This window comes from Mobula birostris, chromosome 21, assembly GCF_030028105.1.
Source record: "Mobula birostris isolate sMobBir1 chromosome 21, sMobBir1.hap1, whole genome shotgun sequence".
Lineage (NCBI taxonomy): Eukaryota > Metazoa > Chordata > Chondrichthyes > Myliobatiformes > Myliobatidae > Mobula > Mobula birostris.
The window spans coordinates 16,334,349-16,354,436 of record NC_092390.1 but is presented as its reverse complement, the minus strand read 5'-3'; the positions used below and the strand labels follow the sequence as shown (position 1 = coordinate 16,354,436).

Below are 20,088 nucleotides of genomic sequence, written 5' to 3'. Positions count from 1 at the left end.
TCATAGAAATTGTATTAATGTTGCTAAGGACATGTTGCTAGGACTTGACGCCTCGAGGCCTGGAATGAACACGGCACCTGAATTTAGACTGAAGATGTCAGCATTGAGGGAGGAGGACAGCAAAGTGGTGATGTGGGGGAGACTTCCACAGTGGTGACATGCGTGCTCTGCGTAACAATAGTGTGGCCCTCCAGTTAAGTAATGAACTTAAGTACAATGTCCTGGCTGTTAGACCCTGTGCGATGCCTAGGGTGGTCCCTCTGACATAAGTTCCATCTTGCAGAGTAGATGTTAGATCTTAGTTCACTCATTTCACTTAAGAGTGAATCTTTTCATTCACCTTTGAAGAAAACCAGATAAGCTCTTCATTTTTACCCATTGACCATCCAGGCTTATTTTTCCAATAACTAAGCATTCATTATCACTATTTATGGGTACAAATTGGACACTGCTTTGAAACTGCAATAACTGCTTCATTTATATAGTGCTCTTATAGAGTAGCAAAACAACCCGTAAGCCTCTTCAAATAAATTTTTTTTGACCAAGGCACATAAAGAGGTTTTGGAATGTGTGGCTGAAAGTTCTATCAAAGAAGTAGGGTTTTTTTGAAGTGTCTTAAAAGCAAGAGAGGTTAAGAGAGAATTCCAGACCTTGGGGCTTGGGCCTAGCTATTGATGTGAATGAACAGTAGTAATATACTTTGAATGAACTTTATCAGTTTTGGAGGGCTTTAGGACATCCCAAGGACCAAAGTGACCCTATGGGAATGCAAGCAATTGCTTTTAATTTCTTTATTGATTTTGATTAAAGATGGAGGGAGTTGAATTTAGATAGAGGCCACTCAAATATATTTTACCAATTAACACAGTTATACCACTGGAATATCTACAAGCAGTGCAGGATGTTAATTTAAACCCTATTGGGATAATCTGGTATGCTGTATTTCCCTATGATTCTTGTAAGAAGAAAATGTTTATGTTAAATGACCCAGTATTTAAAGAGGACGTTCCTAGTTTCTGTCTTGGTACATTGGACTGGTGGGGGTGGGAGGGGGCGCCAGATTCTGTCTGTCACTATCGGGGCTGACCAGTGTGGATCTGTCGCTCAGCTTTTCTGGCAAAAGCTGCAGGGAACACTTCTGTGGTTTCAGTCCTCTGGAGTTTGGTGATGTGCAACAATTAGTGCTTCTCTGTGATGGACCAATAGGAGGCAGGCTAGAGCTGAGAGAGGTGATCCAACTTTATTTTTTAATTTTATTAGGCGATACACCACAGTAACAGCCTCTTCCAGCCCAACGAGCCTGTGCCACCTAATACACCCATGTGACCAACTAACCTACAAACTTTTACATCTTTGGAATGTAGGAGGAACTGGAACACCCAGAGGAAATCCACGAGGGCCCAGACAGTGGCAGGAACTGAACCTAAATTATAATAGCATTGTGTTAACTTTAGTGAAGATAGAAGGGGCGAGGCAGGAAGACAGATTTTGCAATTGGGATGAGGTGAAAAGATGCAGATACATTTTATTAATCACATGTATATTAAAACATACAGTGAAATGTGTCAGTTGCATTAACAACCAACACAATCTTAAGGATGTGCTGGGAGCAGCCTACAAGTGTCACCATACATTCCGGCATCAATATAGCATGATAACGTTACAGGGCAGAACAACACGAGTGACAACAAAACTGTACAGAACAAGCAACAAAACAACAACAGCGAAACGAGCGCTAGTCCTCCCTCCTAAGCACCTACCCTCCCCCCCCCCCCCGACACTTGCACGGTCCTCCAACACAGGACAGGCCATCTCCAGCCTCCAGTGGACTCATGGATCATAACTTGACTCTATTCCACCTGCCTTGGGCATGTGGCACCTTCAGCACTCTGGAGTGTTCGAGGAAAGTAAGTGGAATCAAGATGATGCAAACTGTTTTAAACATTTTAATAATATTGCCTTCTGAAAATAATATCTTAATATCTAACAAAATAATACTGTGACCTTCATAAGCATGTTTCACAGGCATGAACTCATAAAGATTACACATTGCTTTAATGTCTGAAATGCATAAGAGTGGCTACAAGAATGTTGACCTTTGATCCATATTTGGCACTGGGTTTGAAAGGGTTAACTGACCAATGATAATTCCTGCTCCTTTGATATTACATTAGGGTAGAACTGGTGGTGACTGCAGACACAGGCGGCTAATGGAGAGAGGAAGCCCATTTCCTCTAACGCGCTGAGCCTGCGGCGCTTGACGGATTGCCCTAAAGATTTATAGGAGTGATGGAACCTCCGTGCCCTGACACCTTGTTTCCACTTAGAAAGGCATATGCCAAGGATAGGAAGCAATTAGAGAGGCAGGAGGGGAAGAGTGAGAGATCTGTGATGTTCCGCAGTGTGCTACATCGCAGTAGCTTTGATTGAGTTACTGACTCAAACCTAGCGCTGATGTGTGATAATTCAAATGCATCACCTTGTGTGCAGGTTTGTATGTTTGCAGAGTGTGATTTATTTATTTTTTTACTTCCTTTCTCATTCTGGTTTTCATGTCTCACACGCTCTCGTTCACTCACTCACTCACTCTCTCACTGTACTAGTAGTAATGCAATCACTTGAGTTGAGTCTGAAGGGATTGTCTGTTGGTGGGTCCTTGGGTGGCTGTAGAGGCTGATCCAGTATCCACATATTCTGGTACAATATGGGCACAGTAAGTAGTGACTGTGGTTAGTGTTTGGGTCAGTCTCTCCTTTCGCAGTGGCTACTTGTTCTCTGCAGCGCAGGGGAGACCGTTCTCATGTAGCGCAGCTCCCTCTTGAACACAGAGTGTACCTACTGAGTGCAGTGTCTGCCCAGCTTTTAGATGTAATTTGAATTCCATCAGACTGATTTTGATATTTTTCCTTTGCCCACTAGGGGCTCGCTGACTTTCCTACGCTGGAGTTAGTGCATCTGTTCGTCCAGCTGATCCTCAGAATCTTTTATAAGGCTCTGGAAATTCCAGGGATTTCAGGGACCTGCTGTAGGTGGTCCTTGATTCAGTTCCATACAGTAATGTAGGAACTACGACTGCTCGGTAGACCAAAAGTTTGGTTTGGACCTGTAGGTCGTAGTCTTCAACGACTGGTACTGCTCAGGCAGTGGTTGATCTCTGAGTCGATGCCTGCTTTTGAAGAGAGAATGCTGCCAAGATAGTAAAAGTGATCTACAAGGGCGATATCGTCAACTTTTGTGGAGGGCTGCTATGCAACCTGTGTCTTTTTTATATTCAAACAAGACCCTGGGCTCTATATGCCATGGCATCTAGCCACCTAGCACTCTAGGACTTTCTCTCTATCTTTCTCTCTCTCACTCACTCACATTTTTCAGTCCCCTCAGCACAATTACCCCGCTAATGGCTCAAGCAAGAGACAACCCTGATAGGAATGTGGAAGAGTGTCACGATTTTGCAAGAGATGAGTCAAAGTCAAAATAAAGTCAATTTATTATCGAAGTATATATATGTTACCATATACTATCCTGAGATTCATTTTCTTGCAGGCATTTACAGAAAAATAAAGAATTGCAATAGAATTTATAAAATATATATATATGGTAATGAACTGTTCCTGAACCTGGTGGTGTGGGACCTACGGCTCCTGTACCTCCTGCCAGATGGATGTAGCAAGAAGAGAGCTTGGCCTGGGTTGTGTGGTCTTTGATGATCACCCCTATTTTCTTGTGGCAGTACTGCTTGTAAGTGTGGTCACTGGCGGAGAGGTCTTTGCCTATAATGGACTGGGCTATATTTACCACTTTCTGTAGCCTTTATAGTGTTCTTTTTAATTATATATTGCAATGTTCTGCTGCCACAATACAATATATTTCACAACATGTGCTGTGATATTAAATCTGATTCTGATTCTTTCCAATTCCTGGTCATTGGCGGGAGAATTTGAACTGTATCCATGTTTTCCAATATCCTTAGGAAAACCTCTGGGTGATGGAAATCAGTGGAATAATAGCAATATATGAGCTCAGCCTAGAGAAGGTGTAGGGTGAAAGAATTCCCCGTAAGATTAGGAAAAATAGCCCTATAGTGCTAGCTTGCTATTGCACACCAAAGAGACTTCAGTGCTGGAGTCTAATTGAGGGTTTGTTCCTAGGGGTAAGGTGCAGCTTGGAAATTAATTAAAGGTTTTGGAATGTTTATACATTGAATCATATACTGGAATCTAATTGATGGTTTCAGATGGTCAGGATTGACATCTGCAAATTGTGCTTCTGACTCAGTTTATATTAGTATTTGATTTACACTATTAATCATTACTGGGGTATTAAATCCAGCAAAAAAATGTGCTGTTGTCTATTTAGCAGGAGTTTTGATGTCTATTAGTGTAATTACACACACAAAAATGACAAAATTGTGGGGAATGAGTGTTCCCTCAGTACTCCCCTCATCTGCTCTTCTTGCGTCACTGAGTAACGCATTGGAGTATATCAAAGGTGCAGAGTACCCTCATCGGCCATTGTGGTGACTGTCTTGTGTTTTCATCTGCACGGACAGGAGAGATTGGTATCAAGTGTTACTTGTAATGTAACCAGTTAAAGAGCAATTTGGTGCTGGGAATGCTGCCCTCACAGGACTTTGTTATGAGGGTCTGCCTTTTAGGCACTTGAAGTGTCTTCACCCATAAAGTTTAAAAGGCAGAGAGGCTACAGTATCAGTCTGAATTGTGCCCTCAGGACCAGATGGGTTTTTTTTTTTGAAGATTTTAGTGATTTGGATGCAGGTATTTAACATTTCAGGGCAGTTTGATGTTGAGCTTTATTTGTGATTGCTTTTGTATTTTTAAAGAATCCAATCATTTCCATCTTGAAGAAATGACCCCATTTACTCTATCTCCTTTGGTTCCCTGAGAGCATACTATGCAACTCGGTCACTTTTTTAAAAACAATTTTTTTAGTCCTCATGCTTAAAACATTACATTATTTTTTTTGTTCATGTTTAAGTCCCTCAACAACTTTATCCCTGTCTAGTAACCTCCTCCAGCACTATTATATTCCAAACTCACAGCTCTCCTCCAAACCCATCTTTTAATGCATCTCTGATTTTGTTCATCATACTCCACTTAATCGCTCCATCTTTCTCTTCCTTTGACAAGATTCTTGACCACCTAACCCATTATTTATTTCAGAATTAGATTTATTGTCTGTCTTATGTGACCTGAAATCTGTTGTTTACAGCACCAGTACAGTGCAAAGAGATAAATAAACTATACATTTTTTAAAAAAATAGTGCTTAATAAAGGAGTAATGAGATAGTGTTCATGGCTTCGTGGGCTGTTCAGAAATCTGACAGCAGAAGGGAAGAAGTTGTTTCTAAATCGTTGAGTATGGTCTTCAAGCACCTGTGCCTCCTCCCTGATGCTAGTAATGAGAAGAGAGCATATTCTGGATGGTGAGGGTCCTTAATGATTGATACCACTTTTTTGAGGCACTACCTTTTGAAGATGCCCTCGATGGAGAGGAGGCTAGCACCCATGACAGAGCTGGCGGGGTCTACAAGTCTCTGCACACGCTCGCAATCCTGTGCGTTGGAGCCTCTGTACCAGGGTGTGATGCAGCCAGTCAGAGTGCTCCCCACAGCATGTCGGTGGAAATTGGCAGCTTAGGGTCAAATTTCATCTGACAACACTTCTATGAGTCACCTTAAAATGTTTTATAGCATTCGAAAAGTCAAAGTTAAAGTCTGTCCTGAGCCTTGTGGCCCATCAGGAAGCTGCTATATAAAAGCAAGTTGTCAGTCTTATGAAGATGAAAAGGATCAGCAGTTTAGGCAGGTAGATTGAAAGAGTGATTATTTTCCTATTTGCAGTTTTTTGATAGTATAGTATAGGAGTATGAAACATTGAAACTGAGCCACATTTGGAAGCCAGGACAGGTGATTGGGTTGCCAATGCAGCAGCGAGTCAGAAAGAAATGAGGAAAGAATTTCAGATATTACTTTATAATACTTGAGGCTTGAGGGATTGTTAGTGTTTTTTTAATCCTGGTGGTGCCAGCACATGGAAGTATTCAGCATTATTTTTTTCTGATCTGCCTGTGCTGTAGGCACGCCTATTGCCAGTGGATCAAGGTGGTTGAAGCTGCTCCTGTTTTTCATATCTTCCCATTTTATTCTTAATTCTTTTTCATCCCTTGCCAGGCCTCTTCTTCAGCCCCAGCCCACACAAAGAGTTTGGGGAGATAGACATATTCTATTGATGGTAGTTTATAGCAAAGCCGGTGTCTGTTATGAGCAATTTTGGCAAAGACAGCAGAAGCAGATTGCATTGTAAATGGGATCAAGTTACAGTCGATGAGTATGATTGGTCGATTAGAGTCTAACAGGGCATTCACCTGCAGCACCTGCTGATTGCTGTCTTGTTTCTCTGCTGTCTCCTGCAGGCTTGCCTTCTGTGGGGATCCTCTTCATAGGGGTAGCATTGTTCAATAAGTATAGTGCAAGCTCCACTCCCACAGCAGCAGAACTAAATTAAATCTGCACTTTCCTGCTCGTTAACTGGTTCAGTCCAACTGCTGAAGCCCTCCGTTGTCAGGGTCAACAATGGCTGTTGCATCATAGCTGTCTATGTATACGCAAGCCACCGTGCGAGCCAGGGCAGGACGATATAGAGAGCAAGCTGTTGCCCGTGCAGCAGGCTCCCCCTCTCCATGCAGCTGATGAACTCAAAGGACCAATACTGTTTGGCACCAGTGACATTGCAGGAGTTGCCATTCAGTGTTGAACTCAGTATAGGACTGCCTTCGGGACTTCAGCTCCAGATTTTTTTTTTGGAGTTTACTCCGGAAGCTTTACCTGTGAGTGGGTATAGCTACAAGGTAGTTGAGGTTTGAGATCACACACAAAATGCTGGAGGAACTCAGCAGACCAGGCAGCATCTATGGAAAAGAGTACAGTCGATGTTTCTGGCTGAAACCCTCCAGTGGGACCTGCTGAAGGGTCTTGGCTCGAAGCATCGACTATACTCTTTTCCATAGATGCTGCCTGGCCTGCTGAGTTCCTCCAGCATTTTCTGTGTGTTGCTTGGGTTTCCAAAGTCAGCAGATTTTTCTCTTGTTTGTGAGGGTTGAGATCAGAGTTTTCCTTCTCTTCGATGAGCTGCCAACCACAGTTGATGAGCCCCTTCTGCCCAGAATGACTGATTTTAAGTAATCTGCTTCTGCCCCTTTCTTCTTTTGTCAATAGAAACTGTTCTGCTGGACTTAGTAGCTAAGTCACACATGAAGGCCAAGACCTGGACTTAGTTGTCAGAGGTTATTTGAGACGCACACGGTTGGAAGCATTTCATTGGTAGAGGGAACTTATCCCCACTACCCTGCCCATCCACCCCTCTATGCCAACTTTAAGGAACCAACATCCCACATACTGCCATATTTATGCAAATTTGTAACAGATCTGCATGGAACCTGAGCCAAGGTAGTGCACAGTGAGGATAATGTAGAGATAAGTATAGGATGCACACTATATACCCGGTTGTACGTTATATGCAGCATGATACAAAGAAGAGCCGGAAAGTCCAGGGCACAATCCAGTTTGTGAATTCAGAACCATGGGTACACTGCGTATACGGAGTGACTAAAACAGGATCATACTCTGCGTGATATAGACGAGAATCACAAGGCATTTGGATTATGTATGCATGGAACAAGAATGACTGGGCCTCCTGCGTGTGAAAGTCTCTCCCCCTTTTGGCATGGACTTCCGTGTGCGCATATGTTTCGCCTTGGCAGACCTAGATCATCGCTCCCACAGTGTATGGTGCCCAGTGTGTCCTGTTACTAATATGACTCAGTAAAAAGGTTTAATTATACTAATCCATTGTCGTTCTTGCTCCGTGCATTTATAACATTTGGCGATAAGGATCAAAACCAGAGTGGCCGTTCTACTCCAAACATCCCGTCCATTTTGGACTGCTGCCATGGCAAAACTGATCCCTGGAAGCCAGCTGCAATGGAAGACAACCTTGGATTACATTGAACTCTTACCAATTTTAACACCAGCAGCAAAGCCATTTACTCATACATTTGTAACTGTTTGTTATATATACAATGCCTTCAGCATGGATGCTGAATGCAGGCAGAAGTATAGGGTCCACATTGTGTACCAGGAGTAAAGGATGTTTGTGAAATTCAAAGTCCATAGAAGATGTTATATGCAGAGGCTTATGGTGCATACGTATTATAGACTTTTAAACTCGGAAAAAATGAGTGGCAAGTCAGATCTGACAGGAGACACAAGTTTAGAAGGCTACAGAATAACTACTGGAAGTTCTCAACCGGCCCAGTTCCTTCAACCCAATTAGCAATCGTGTCACTGACATGTATTCCTTGCGCCCATTTCCAGCAACTTGGTGTATGAGAATTGTTATATACGTTTTTCCTTGGTCTCATGTTTTTCAGTACATTAGGCACAAGCCAACAGCAGCTAATCAAATCAAGTCAAGTTTAATTATCATTCAAACCATACATGGATACAGTCAAATGAGACAGCATTCCTCTGGGGCCAAGGTGTATAAAATAGCACACCAGAGAGAGAAAAAAATATGCATTGTTACAGAAGAAAACACATATATAGTCCAAGACAGTGAGTGACATGCAAATAGATGGTACATTTCCTGGCAGTCCAGCCTCTCATTCCACTGGTTGAACACTGGAGAGCCACACTGATGGGAGAGGCCAGCCCCCAACTGAGCACAGACGCTGCAGTACGCCATCTCCAGCGCCGTCTCACCTGGACTGCAGCAGCAGGCAAGACTGCTTGAGCCTAGTCCTCTGTACAACTGAGGCCACACTGCTGCCTCATCGCCTGTCTCACCACCAAAGAAGTGAAACAGGCCTGCGGCATCTGATGCCATCAATGTCCAACAGGGTCTTGCGATCGCAAGAGAAACATCCAAGTCACTCACTCACAGTTAGACTGCACGCTGCCTTCGTGTACCAACTCTGTTGCCTTCGAGTAGCAGACAGCAACACGGTCTGCACCCAGGTCAGCTCCTCTGACCCCTCCCCAGCCTGTTTGCCAGCTTCACCCTTCTCCTAGCTGTCCACTGGCTTCACCTTCTCCGACTCGTCCGGCGGCTCTTTCGACACCCCAGCCGGTGGCTCTGAGCAATGAACAGATCACTTGAAACACATTTTAAAAAGAAAAGTACACCTTTGGTTGGCCCCCGATAGGCTGCTGCGTTTGAGTGCACTGACATCTTATTGGAATCTAAATATGAATGGTTTCATTTCTCATCAGCAAGTAAAAGTTCTTCCATGGTCCACTGTCCTCTCTTAATAGATTCCTTCTTCACCCTTTGATAGATTTTGAAAGACAGATTCAATCTTTCAACCTCTTCCATAAATCACCTCCAAGCTTTCTTCATCCCCTGTCATTCACCCACCCACGTTCCCCTTCAATTGGCCTCATTTACCTCCTGCCAGCTTGTACTCCTTTTCCCCACACCTTATTCTGGTTTCTGCTCCCTTTCTCTCCAGTCCAGATGAAGAATCTCAGCCCAAAACATTAACTATTTCCTTCCATAGATGCTGCCCGACCTGCTGAGTTTCTCCAGCATTTTGTGTGTGTTGCTCAAGATGGCCACAATCTGCAGAATCTCTTGTATTTATAGAATATTGCAGAATCTGTGTGTGGACTTCGATCTTTTCATGCAAATCTTCCCATTTTTGAGTGTTTCTTCTTGGTTTCTGAATGATGTTATATGACTGTGGTATGAATATACTCTTGTGAGCTTTGTGTCCTTGAATACTATGCAAGATGTAGGGGTTGTAGGAGTGTTGCCATGCCATCCTGTGGCTAGAGAGTAACATACAGTAAAATGTAGATTCCGGTTAATTGGGACACATTCAGGACCAGTACTTTTGGCTCAATTAAATGGCTGCCCTAATTAGTTGAACTTTTGTGGAAATAATTAAAAAGATATTCAAAAGTCAAACTGAGTGACAAATTATGTATTTAACTAAAATACAGAACAAATTAGAACATTACTAATACTATTGCAGTACTATAAAACTGTGTATTAGTTCCTAATACTCATCAATGGAGGAATTCATCCATGTCACATTCTTTTGACTGTACGTGTACAAAATCAGCTGACACCTAGTACAGGTAATGGACTATCTTCATACAACGCTATCAATGATTACATCCTTCAGGTCATTTTCATTGTAAAGTTCAAGATGATTGTTGAAACCTTAAAATTCTTCATAGTTCCTAACTTGATGAAGTAGAAAAATCATTTCATTTTCATTCCCAGCCATCTCAGGCATCTCTAAGCCGGAATGCTTAAAACTGTGGTGAACAAAACAATTCTGAATTGTTTTGCTGCTTATTTCTCCCCAACTGTGATAAAAATTGCAGTTTTTATAACACAAGCACACACAACTGACATTAAATAGGAACTTTTCAGCAACAGTTTTTTGCCCCAATTAAGCAACAGTGTCCCAAATAAACAAAGGGAAGCCCAGCTACTTTCTTGATTAGTTTTTGCTGTTTTAAGATTAACCCTGATTAGCCAATGGCCCAATTAACTGGAATCCACTGTATTCACTTTCAAGGATTCTACAACTTATGTTCTTAATATTATTTACTATTTATTTATTATTATTATTAGCTTTTTCTTTTGTAATTGCACATTTTGTCATCTTTTGCACATTGGTTGTTTGTCCGTCTTTATGTGAGTGTTTAGTTGTTCATTGATTCTATGATGTTTCTTTGTGCTTACTGAGAATGCCTGCTAGAAAATGAACCACTGGGTCGTATATGGTGACATATAACTGTACGTACTTTGATAATGAATTTACTTTGAATGTTACATTGGGTTTGTTCCATTCTGGATGTTATATTGCGCTAGATCTACCCGCTTTCTTCATGATGACAATACAGGAAAGAGCTTATTGGTTGCCATATGTACTTACCTGCTGTCAGTTGGTTTCAATACGGTCCATATAACCAAATGTTAGGAGGTCAATACTCATGCACACATTTAACTTGGTGGACTGAAGGAATTTCTCCTCAACATCTCCTCTCTAGCTTAGTCAGTAGATGTGGGAAAATGTATACAATGAGAGAGAGAGAGAGAGAGAAAGAGTGGGAAAAGAAGAGGGGAAAGGGGGGTGGGTGCAGGGAGATCGAGAATCTTTGATTGAAGGGAATCCGTTAACTTGGAAACGGCGGGCTGGGTTTGGTCCTAACAATGTTGGTACTGTGGCAGATGCTGTCCCGCTAGGAATGGCTTTGTGTTTGTGTGACCTCTGGCAATAATTCCATGCCTCTGAGGTACCTCCAATAATGATGTCAAATGATTAGGTTACCGAAATTGTGAACAGTGGCAATAGGACGTGACATGTTCTAATGACTGCTGGACACAGTCTCAGGTCCGATGTACCTGTGCTGATATAACCTTTGCCACTATAATATCGCTTGTTCACAGAGTGCCTACTTACACAAAAAACCCTTTCCCTTCTTCAAAAGCTGACTTAATTGCGTTTTTTACTCTTTTTTTTTTCCCCTCTCCATGCGGGGATCAGTGGGCTATAAATAATTTGAGTAATCGAGAGTAATAGGATTGAGGGGGAGGAGAGGAGGGCAGGTTTGGGGAGGGGGGAGGATGAACTTTTCCTCTTTTGTATCCTGTGTCAGCAAGGGTCGGAGGTCAGGAGGCTTGCATATTCTATTAGGTCGAGTCGTAATCATTGGAACAAATGAGTTTACCCAACAGTGATTAAAGTGCCAGGGAAGCTCGGCAAGGCTGAATGTGTTTGACAAGCTCTCTGGTGAATAATGTGACAGGCCCCAGAGCCCGTCATTGCCAAATTGCTATTGCTCTACAGAGATACTTGAAAATAAAACAAACTGGATGTGTTGACCTCAGTCATTTGGCCTGCCTTTTCCCAGTGATACGAGGAACACACCAACACACCAGTTCTCTATGCGTGTTTTAATTGTACAATCTATTTGTTGAACTTCTAAGGCCGGGGTACAAGTGACTGATCTCCACAAATCTCCACCTGATCCTGCACGATGGAGAGCATTCTAACTAGTTTCGTCATTGTCTGGTATGGACGGGCCACTACACAGGATTGTAGAAAGCTGCAGAAAGTTACAAACTCAGCCGGCGCCATCTTGGGCACTAGGTTCCCCGGCGTCAAGGTCACCTTCAAAAGGTGATGCCTCTAAAAGTCAGCGTCCATCATTAAGGAGCCCCATCATCCAGGATATGCCTCTTTGCATTGCTACAATCAAGGAGGAGGTACAGGAGCATGAAGACCCACACTCAACGTTTCAGGCAGGAACCACTTCTTCCCCACCACCATCAGATTTCTAAATGGACAATGAACCCATGGACACAAACACGAGGAAATCTGCAGATGCTGGAATTTCAAGCAATACACATAAAAGTTGCTGGTGAACGCAGCAGGCCAGGCAGCATCCCTAGGAAGAAGTACAGTGCCTGAAACATCGACTGTACATCTTCCTAGAGATGCTACCTGGCCTGCTGCGTTCACCAATGAACCCATGAACATTACTTCACTATTTTTGCTCCCTCTTTGTACTACTTATTTAACTTAATTTCACCTATACTTACGGTAATTTACAGTTTTTTTAAAATATTCTATCTGTTGCAATGTACTGCTGCTGCAAAACAACAAATTTCACGACATATGTCAGTGATATTGTACCTGTTTCTGAAATGCTGGTTGCACCTGTCACTCTCCAGAAAACTGCAGCTTAACTTCTAAAACCAAGTGATAGGAATAATTTATTCGGTGCCTGCCATCACAGCTCAGGCACAGCCATGGAATCCAAGTCATAAACACAATAGGTTCTGCAGATGCTGGAAATCTAGAGAAACACACACAAAATACTGGTGGAACTCAGCAGGTCAGGTAACATTAATGGAGAGAAATAAAGAGCTGACATTTTGGACTGAGACCCTTCATCAAGACTGGAAAGGAAAGGGGAAGAAGTCAGCAATGTCAGCTTTTCAGCTGACTTTATTCCAATGCCAGCTTTTCTTTATTCCTCTCCCTAGATGCTGCTGGGCTTGCTGTGTTCCTTCAGCTTTTTGTGTGTGTTACCACGACTGCCCAGTGTCCAGCTGGCACATATAGAAAGAAAGATAGTGCCTTCACAGCCTCAGTATGTACAAAAATATAAAAATAAGTAACTGTATTTGTCACATGAAAATGAAATATACAGTGAAATTGCATCCTTTGTGTCGACAACCAGCATAGCCTGAGATGTGCTTGGGGGCACGCTGCAAGGGTTACCATGTTTTCAGTGTGAACATAGTATGCCCACAACTTCCTAACTCTAACCCATACGTCTTTGGAAACCAGAGTGCCCAAAGAAACCATCATCAGGGAGCCCACCATCTAGGCCATGCTCTCTTTTCGCTACTGCCATTGGAAAGAAGGTCCCACATCACCAGGTTCAGGAACAGTTGTTATCCTTCAACAATCAATATGCGTGGATAACTTTACTTACTTCAACACCGAACTAATTCCACAGCCTGTGGATTTTTAAGGACTGCACAATCATGTCTTTGGTATTATTTATTTATTTGTCTGCTTATCTATCTATCATCTGTGTGTTTTTGTGTGTGCACAGCTTTTTTTTTGTACATTGGTTGTTTTTCCCGTCTTTGCAGTTTTTCATTGATTCTGTTCAGTTTGTTTGTATCCACCATGAATGCCCACAAAAAATGACTCCCAGAATAGTAGTGACATATTTGTACTTGATAATAAATTTACTTTGGACTTTGAACCCACAGAGACACTTTGAAAACGTAGAAATCCATTACAGACAGTGGTGGGAATTGAACCCTGATCTTACAATTGGCCCTGTTACGCTCACCACTATGGTATCAAACCCAATGAAGTACGACTTTATGGTAAAATTGAGCCATCATGTTATATGTAGCAGGCTCCCACAAACAACAATGTGATAATGATCAGATCATTGGCATTTTAGTTATTTATGAGATGAGTAATGACCACGATACTAGAGAAAACTTCCCTGTTCTTCTTAAAATGGGCTGTTTTGAATCCATTTGAGGGGTGGACAGGTTTGTCCTTCATCAGACCCCGCAGAGGGAGTAACACACACAAAATGCCAGAGAAACTCAGCAAGTCAGGCAGCATCTATGGAAAGGAATAAACAGTTGACTTTTCAGCAGGAATGGGAATGTCACCTTAGATTTGTGCTCAATTCTCTGGACCTTCTGATGTGCAAATGCTCCTGCAGCCTTCTAAGTTATTAATGCTCCTTCCTGGCCAATTGCCTTTGTCACATTCTGCATCCCTTTAAATCTGGGTCTGCTGGTCTTTGATAGGTACATTAATGGATATTCTACCTGTTTACCCCATCTTAAACAGTCATGGGTCTACTGCAGTTCAGGTTGCTGAATGTATTGCCCTTAGTGGGGGTGATAGTAGATGCATGCCACGGGGTGGGGGGGAGAGTTGATGTAGATGTGGGGGAAGCAAGAGAAAATGGACTAATTTAGACTTGGTGTAAGCAGGTGGATAATGGTTGGCACGGATTTGATGGACCCTGAGTTTGTTTCTGTGCTCTATCTATTTAAACTGAATTAAATTCTATTTAAACAAAGCAAGACTATGACACTGTATTACAAAGGAATCTGGAGTACTAAGTATATGAAGAAGTAGATAGCTTTCAGGTAATGCAAGTACGTAGGAGTGCGCATAGAATATTGGCTTGTATTGCGAGGTGTATGCAAGGGGGAAAAGAGTAGGGAAGTTTTGATGCACCTTTGCAGAGTACTAGTGAGACTGCACCTGGAGTATTTCATACAGTTTTGCTCTCCATATTTAAGAAAGGACATCTCACACAAAAAGCTGTCTTCGGTCTTGATGAAGAGTCTCGGCTTGAAATCTTTACTGTTTATTCCCCTCCAGAGATGACTTGCTAAGCTCCTCCAGCGTTTTGTATGTGTTGCTCGGGTTTCCAGCATCTGCAGAATCTCTTGTGTTAAGAAAGTACATGCCTTCACTGGAGGCAATGGAGAGAAATGTTTCCAGGTTCACCCTAGGATGAAGGTGTTGATAGATGAAGAGATGTAGGGGCCTGTATATTAAATGATAGAAAAATAAGAGGTGATTTTTATCAAAATGTACCGAACTTGAGGAGGTTTGATATTACAGGGTGGATGCTAAGGGGTCTAAGGTGACAGATTTTAGTTTCAGTTCTGAAAGTTTCAGAAGAATATCTTTCCTAGTTTTGCTGGGGATTAGGAGGCACTTTTCTCAGAGGATTAAGAATCTTTGAATATATGTCCAGAGACTCTGTCTCAACAGCTCTTTTAGAAAGAGAATCCAAAGTGGAGGCTGATGGACAAGGCAGTTGACAACTTTTTCAGAGAGCAGGAAAGGATTTTTTAGATACGACGGGATTATCCATGACCTTCATGAGGGATGGAGATTGACCAGTATTTGGATCAGTGAAGTTCAACTTAACCTTTCTTTTTTGTGAAGCTCAGGAACCCACCAATTTTATTAACTATTTTCTCCACCTGCTCTGATTCTGAATGTGTTAAAGAATCAACCATGTTGTGTGTGACAAAGAGCTTTGTAATAGTCAGTTCCATGGTCCATGTTAAACTGGCTGAAGAGAGAGCAAATCAACAGACAATCACATCCAAACTTTGCTTCCCAGGATCTCCACCAATTGGCATTATTAATGCCAGATCTACTTCTTTCCCACTAGTGGTAAAATTAATTCCTTACAAGTTGAGTGCGTATAGGTCTTGTTCACACCCACCGTGAGCAAAGCCCTTCCTACCATTGAGAACATCTACAAGGAGTGTTGTCACAGGAAAGCAGCGTCCATCATCAACGACTCCTACCATCCAGGCCATGCTCTCTTCTCACTGCTGTCATCAGGAAGAAGGTACAGGAGCCTCAAACTCACACCACCAGGTTCTGGAACAGTTATTGCCCTCAACCATTAGGCTCTTGAACTAGTAGGGATAACTTCATTCAACATGCCCCACCACTAAAATGCTCCCGCAACCAATGGACTCACTTCCAAGGACTCTTCATCTCATGTTCTCAATATTTATTGCTCATTTATTTATTTATTTATTTATTATTATTATTTTTATTATTTTGTTTGTTTTTTGTATTTGGACAGTTTTTTGTCATTTGCACATTGATTGTTCATCTTGATGTGTACAGTTTTTCAGTGATTCTGTTTTGTTTCTGTTCATCAACTGTGAATGAATGAAAATGAATCTCGGTAGCATATGGTGACATATGTACTTTGATAATACATTTGCTTTGAACTTTGAACCTTGATTAATACCAGATCCATTTCTTTCCACTACTGATGAAGTTAATTCCTTACACATTAACTGCATTACGTGGCTGTAAGTCTTAATTTGATTTGACCCTTTAAGTCTAACTCTGTAAACTGTGCTTAATTCACACTTGGCTTATAGAACTTACTACAATGAATATCAAGTCACTTCATGAAGTTGTGAAGGATTCTTAGTGCCAGGCATGGAATCTGCTGCCATACTACTTAGAGAAGTTAAGGGGTGTATTGTATGTTGGCCTTTATTTGTCAGGGAACCAGTTTCAAGAGTTATGAGGTAATCTTGCAGCTCTATAAAAACCCTGTTGAGACCACACTTGGAGTTGTGTTCAGTTCTGGTCACCTCATTATAGAAAGGATGTGGAGGCTTTAGAGAGGGCACAGAGGAGATTTACCAGGATATTGCTTGGATTAGAAAGCATATCTTATGAGGAAAGGTTGAGTAAGCTTTTCTCTTTGGAACAAAGAAGAATGAGAGCTGACTTGATAGAGGGATATAAGGTGGTAAGAGACATAGATCAAGTGGATAACCAGTGTCTTTTTCTCCGGGATTGCAATGGCCCAGGGACAAAGAATTTAAGACAATGGTATTGGACAAAAGAAACTAAGAATATCTTTATTCTTGAGTAAGGGAATCCAGTCCTGATGAAGGGTTTCAGCCCAGAATGTTGACTGTTAATTCCCCTACATTGATGTTGTCTGACCTGCTGAGTTGTTCCAGCTTTTTATGTGTGTTGCTCTGGATTTCCAGCATCTACTGAATCTCTTGTGTTTAAGAAGGATAGTTGGCTAATCCAGGAGGTGATGTAGAATTTCTGACTGTTCCTGATGAAGGGACCCAAGGTTATCCAATATGCAGAGCAGTCATATGTTAAAGTAAATTTTTTTCCACATATGAATGAGTAACCCTAACTATAAAAAAAGACTATGCAGTGAACCAACATAATGAATAAAGAATGAAGCCGTACAATTATAGTGATCCATTTGAAACACTAATACTATGCAATTGCATAATGTTAACCTGAATAAACAGACTCCAGACCATGATGCCTATCTGGCCGGTGGTGTAGTGGCATCCACATCCTCCTTCGAGGCGAATGGTCCCGGGTTCGAATCTGGCCGGCTCCTTGCACGCTTTCCATCCATGCTGGGTTGAGCGTCGGGCTAGCAACTTGGCCTCGTTAAAAAAAGCAGAGACAAAAATGCTAAAGAAACGGCATGGTTGCCACCCGATGTACCACAAGGCGCGGAAAGGAACAACAGCAAGACAATGATGCCATGAATTGCCCTCAATTCTAAATAAAGAGTAAATCTGCAGAGAAAAAAAAACACCAAGTAACCTTTGTGAGGGTGCACGTTATCCCCTTCGCACGTCTATTTTAAAAGCAAGTAACACATTTCAGGTGCCGGCTCGTGAGCCATTATTTCTGCCTGTACTTGTTGTGTTTGCCAATCAGCAAAGGAAGCTAATTAAGTCAGCCATGGATATCTCTGTCCAGTTATCAAAGGAAGGGTTTTTCATTGATCAAGAATTGTATAGAAGTTTGAACATTTTGGTCCTTTAGTACTAAAATAAGTTTCTGAGATTGAAAATTAGTCTTTGTCTGAGGCTTGAGGTGAGGAAACACAGTGAGAGGAATAAAACCTTGCTATGAAAGGTTGGGTTGGGGAGGGCTCAGTGTTGGTGGTCTGCTGGCCAATTTTAGTGTGGCAGGTTTTGTATGAATAGAAACTAAAAGCTATTAGTGTGTACGTGAGTGTGATGGTCCCCCAGGGGCAGAGTGAAAGAAACTAGGTGGTGGGAACACAGCAGGTAGTGGCTGGAACTGGGGAGGGGGTCTTTCAGGTGATCCACAGCCTGTGTGGGATTGTGCAAACTGCTCCACCCCTGCATTGTGTTGTGTAATAAATGATTCTGGGCTTCAGTAGCCTGCTCAAGAGCAGTGTACCAACTGGAGAACAGCTGATTCCAATCTCTTCCCCCCTCCGAGCCCCTCCAGCGCACCTCCCCGCTCTTAACCCGGCATCCAGGCCCTGGTTTGGGTTAACCCATTACTTGTTGAACCTACCTGCAGGATCTGCATAGACACTTTTATCTTCTTTGAGCATTACGGTTCTGACACTTTAATAACTTTCATAGTGCAGCTGATATTAGAGGTAAATGCTTCACTTGATACCATCCCTTCCCCTTCCGCTGGTGGGTCAGGTGGCCTTTCTTCTGAGCAGCTGAAACTTCTGACCGGGAGCATGTGGGGTGCAGGCTCTGGGTAAGGCTGAGATGGATGAAGCAGGCCAGTGGCATGAGTATGAGTATTTCCATAATTGACCTCAGCATTTGTTTTAAAGGGTGGCACGATTAGTGCAACCCTATTACAGCAGCAGTAGTAAGATCGGGGTTCAATTCCCACTGCTGTCTGAAAGGAGTTTGTACATTCTCCCTATGACTGCATGGGCTTCCTTTAGGTACTCCGGTGTCCTCCCACAGTCCGGTGGTGTACCATTAGGGTTAATGAGTTATGGCGATGGTGTGTTGGCGCTGGAAGCGTGGTGACACAATCCTTGCTGATTTGATTTAACACAAACGAAGCTTTTAGCTGTAATTTTGATGTACATGTGACAGATAAATATGATCTTCAAAGGGAACATTTGCTGAATTTCCAGCTTTATGTACAACAGTTCCTATTGCCAAACGTTACTGGGCTAAAGTGAGGAGCAGAGGTTTTCGCCATGCCTCCCCACATACATCCACTCCAAAACAAAAGTATAGAACCCAGGAAGTGATAAAGACACTATACCTTTTGAACATTCTTGTTTGTTTTGTAAGTAGTTGTACTTTCTCTTTTCCAGTTCTGTCATGACTGGGACTGCTTGCTGTGGCCATGCCTCACCGTTACGGATTTGGGACCTTCAAAGGTAAGGAAACCGACTCCATGAGTCATGCAGCACAGCCTGTGTCCAGGTGTTACCACTGGGATCCTCTTTTTAGAGGGAGGAAAAGATTCGCACCCTTCTCAACTGTCAGTTCTTCATGTGTGCTTTGTAGTCAGTTAGACATCTCTAAAGTGTGGTTGCCGTAAGTTGCAAGCACTGTAGGCAGCTGCCAGAAAACAATATTGTTTAGAATCAGAATCAGAATCAGGTTTATTATCACCGGCATGTGACGTGAAACTTGTTAACCTAGCAGCAGCAGTTCAATGCAATACATAATCTAGCAGAGAAAAAAATAATAATAATAATAAATAAACAAGTAAATCAACTACAGTATACATATATTGAATAGATTAAAAACATGGAAAAACAGAAACACTGTATTTTTTTTTAAATGTGAGATAGTGTCCAAAGATTCAATGTCCATTTAGGAATCGGATGGCAGAGGGGAAGAAGCTGTTCCTGAATCGCTGAGTGTGTGCCTTCAGGCTTCTGTACCTCCTACCTGATGGTAACAGTGAGAAAAGGGCATGCCCTGGGTGCTGGAGGTCCTTAATAATGGACACTGCCTTTCTGAGACACCACTCCCTGAAGATGTCCTGGGTACTTTGTAGGCTGGTACCCAAGATGAAGCTGACTACATTTACAACCTTCTGCAGCTTCTTTCGGTCCTGTGCAGTAGCCCCTCCATACCAGACAGTGATGCAGTCTGTCAGAATGTTCTCCACGGTACAACTATAGAAGTTTTCGAGTGTATTTGTTGACATGCC

The 20,088-nt window shown here is 42.3% G+C and overlaps 1 protein-coding gene across 1 annotated transcript in view; it reads left to right on the top strand.

The window, feature by feature from the left end:
- The window catches only part of fbxw4 (F-box and WD repeat domain containing 4), a 169,717-nt gene that overhangs the window by 89,454 nt on the left and 60,175 nt on the right, over positions 1-20,088 (top strand). The window contains exon 6 of the mRNA XM_072239050.1: positions 19,238-19,303. Within this exon, the coding sequence (XP_072095151.1) occupies positions 19,238-19,303 (66 nt within the window). The remainder of the gene's footprint in view (positions 1-19,237; positions 19,304-20,088) is intronic.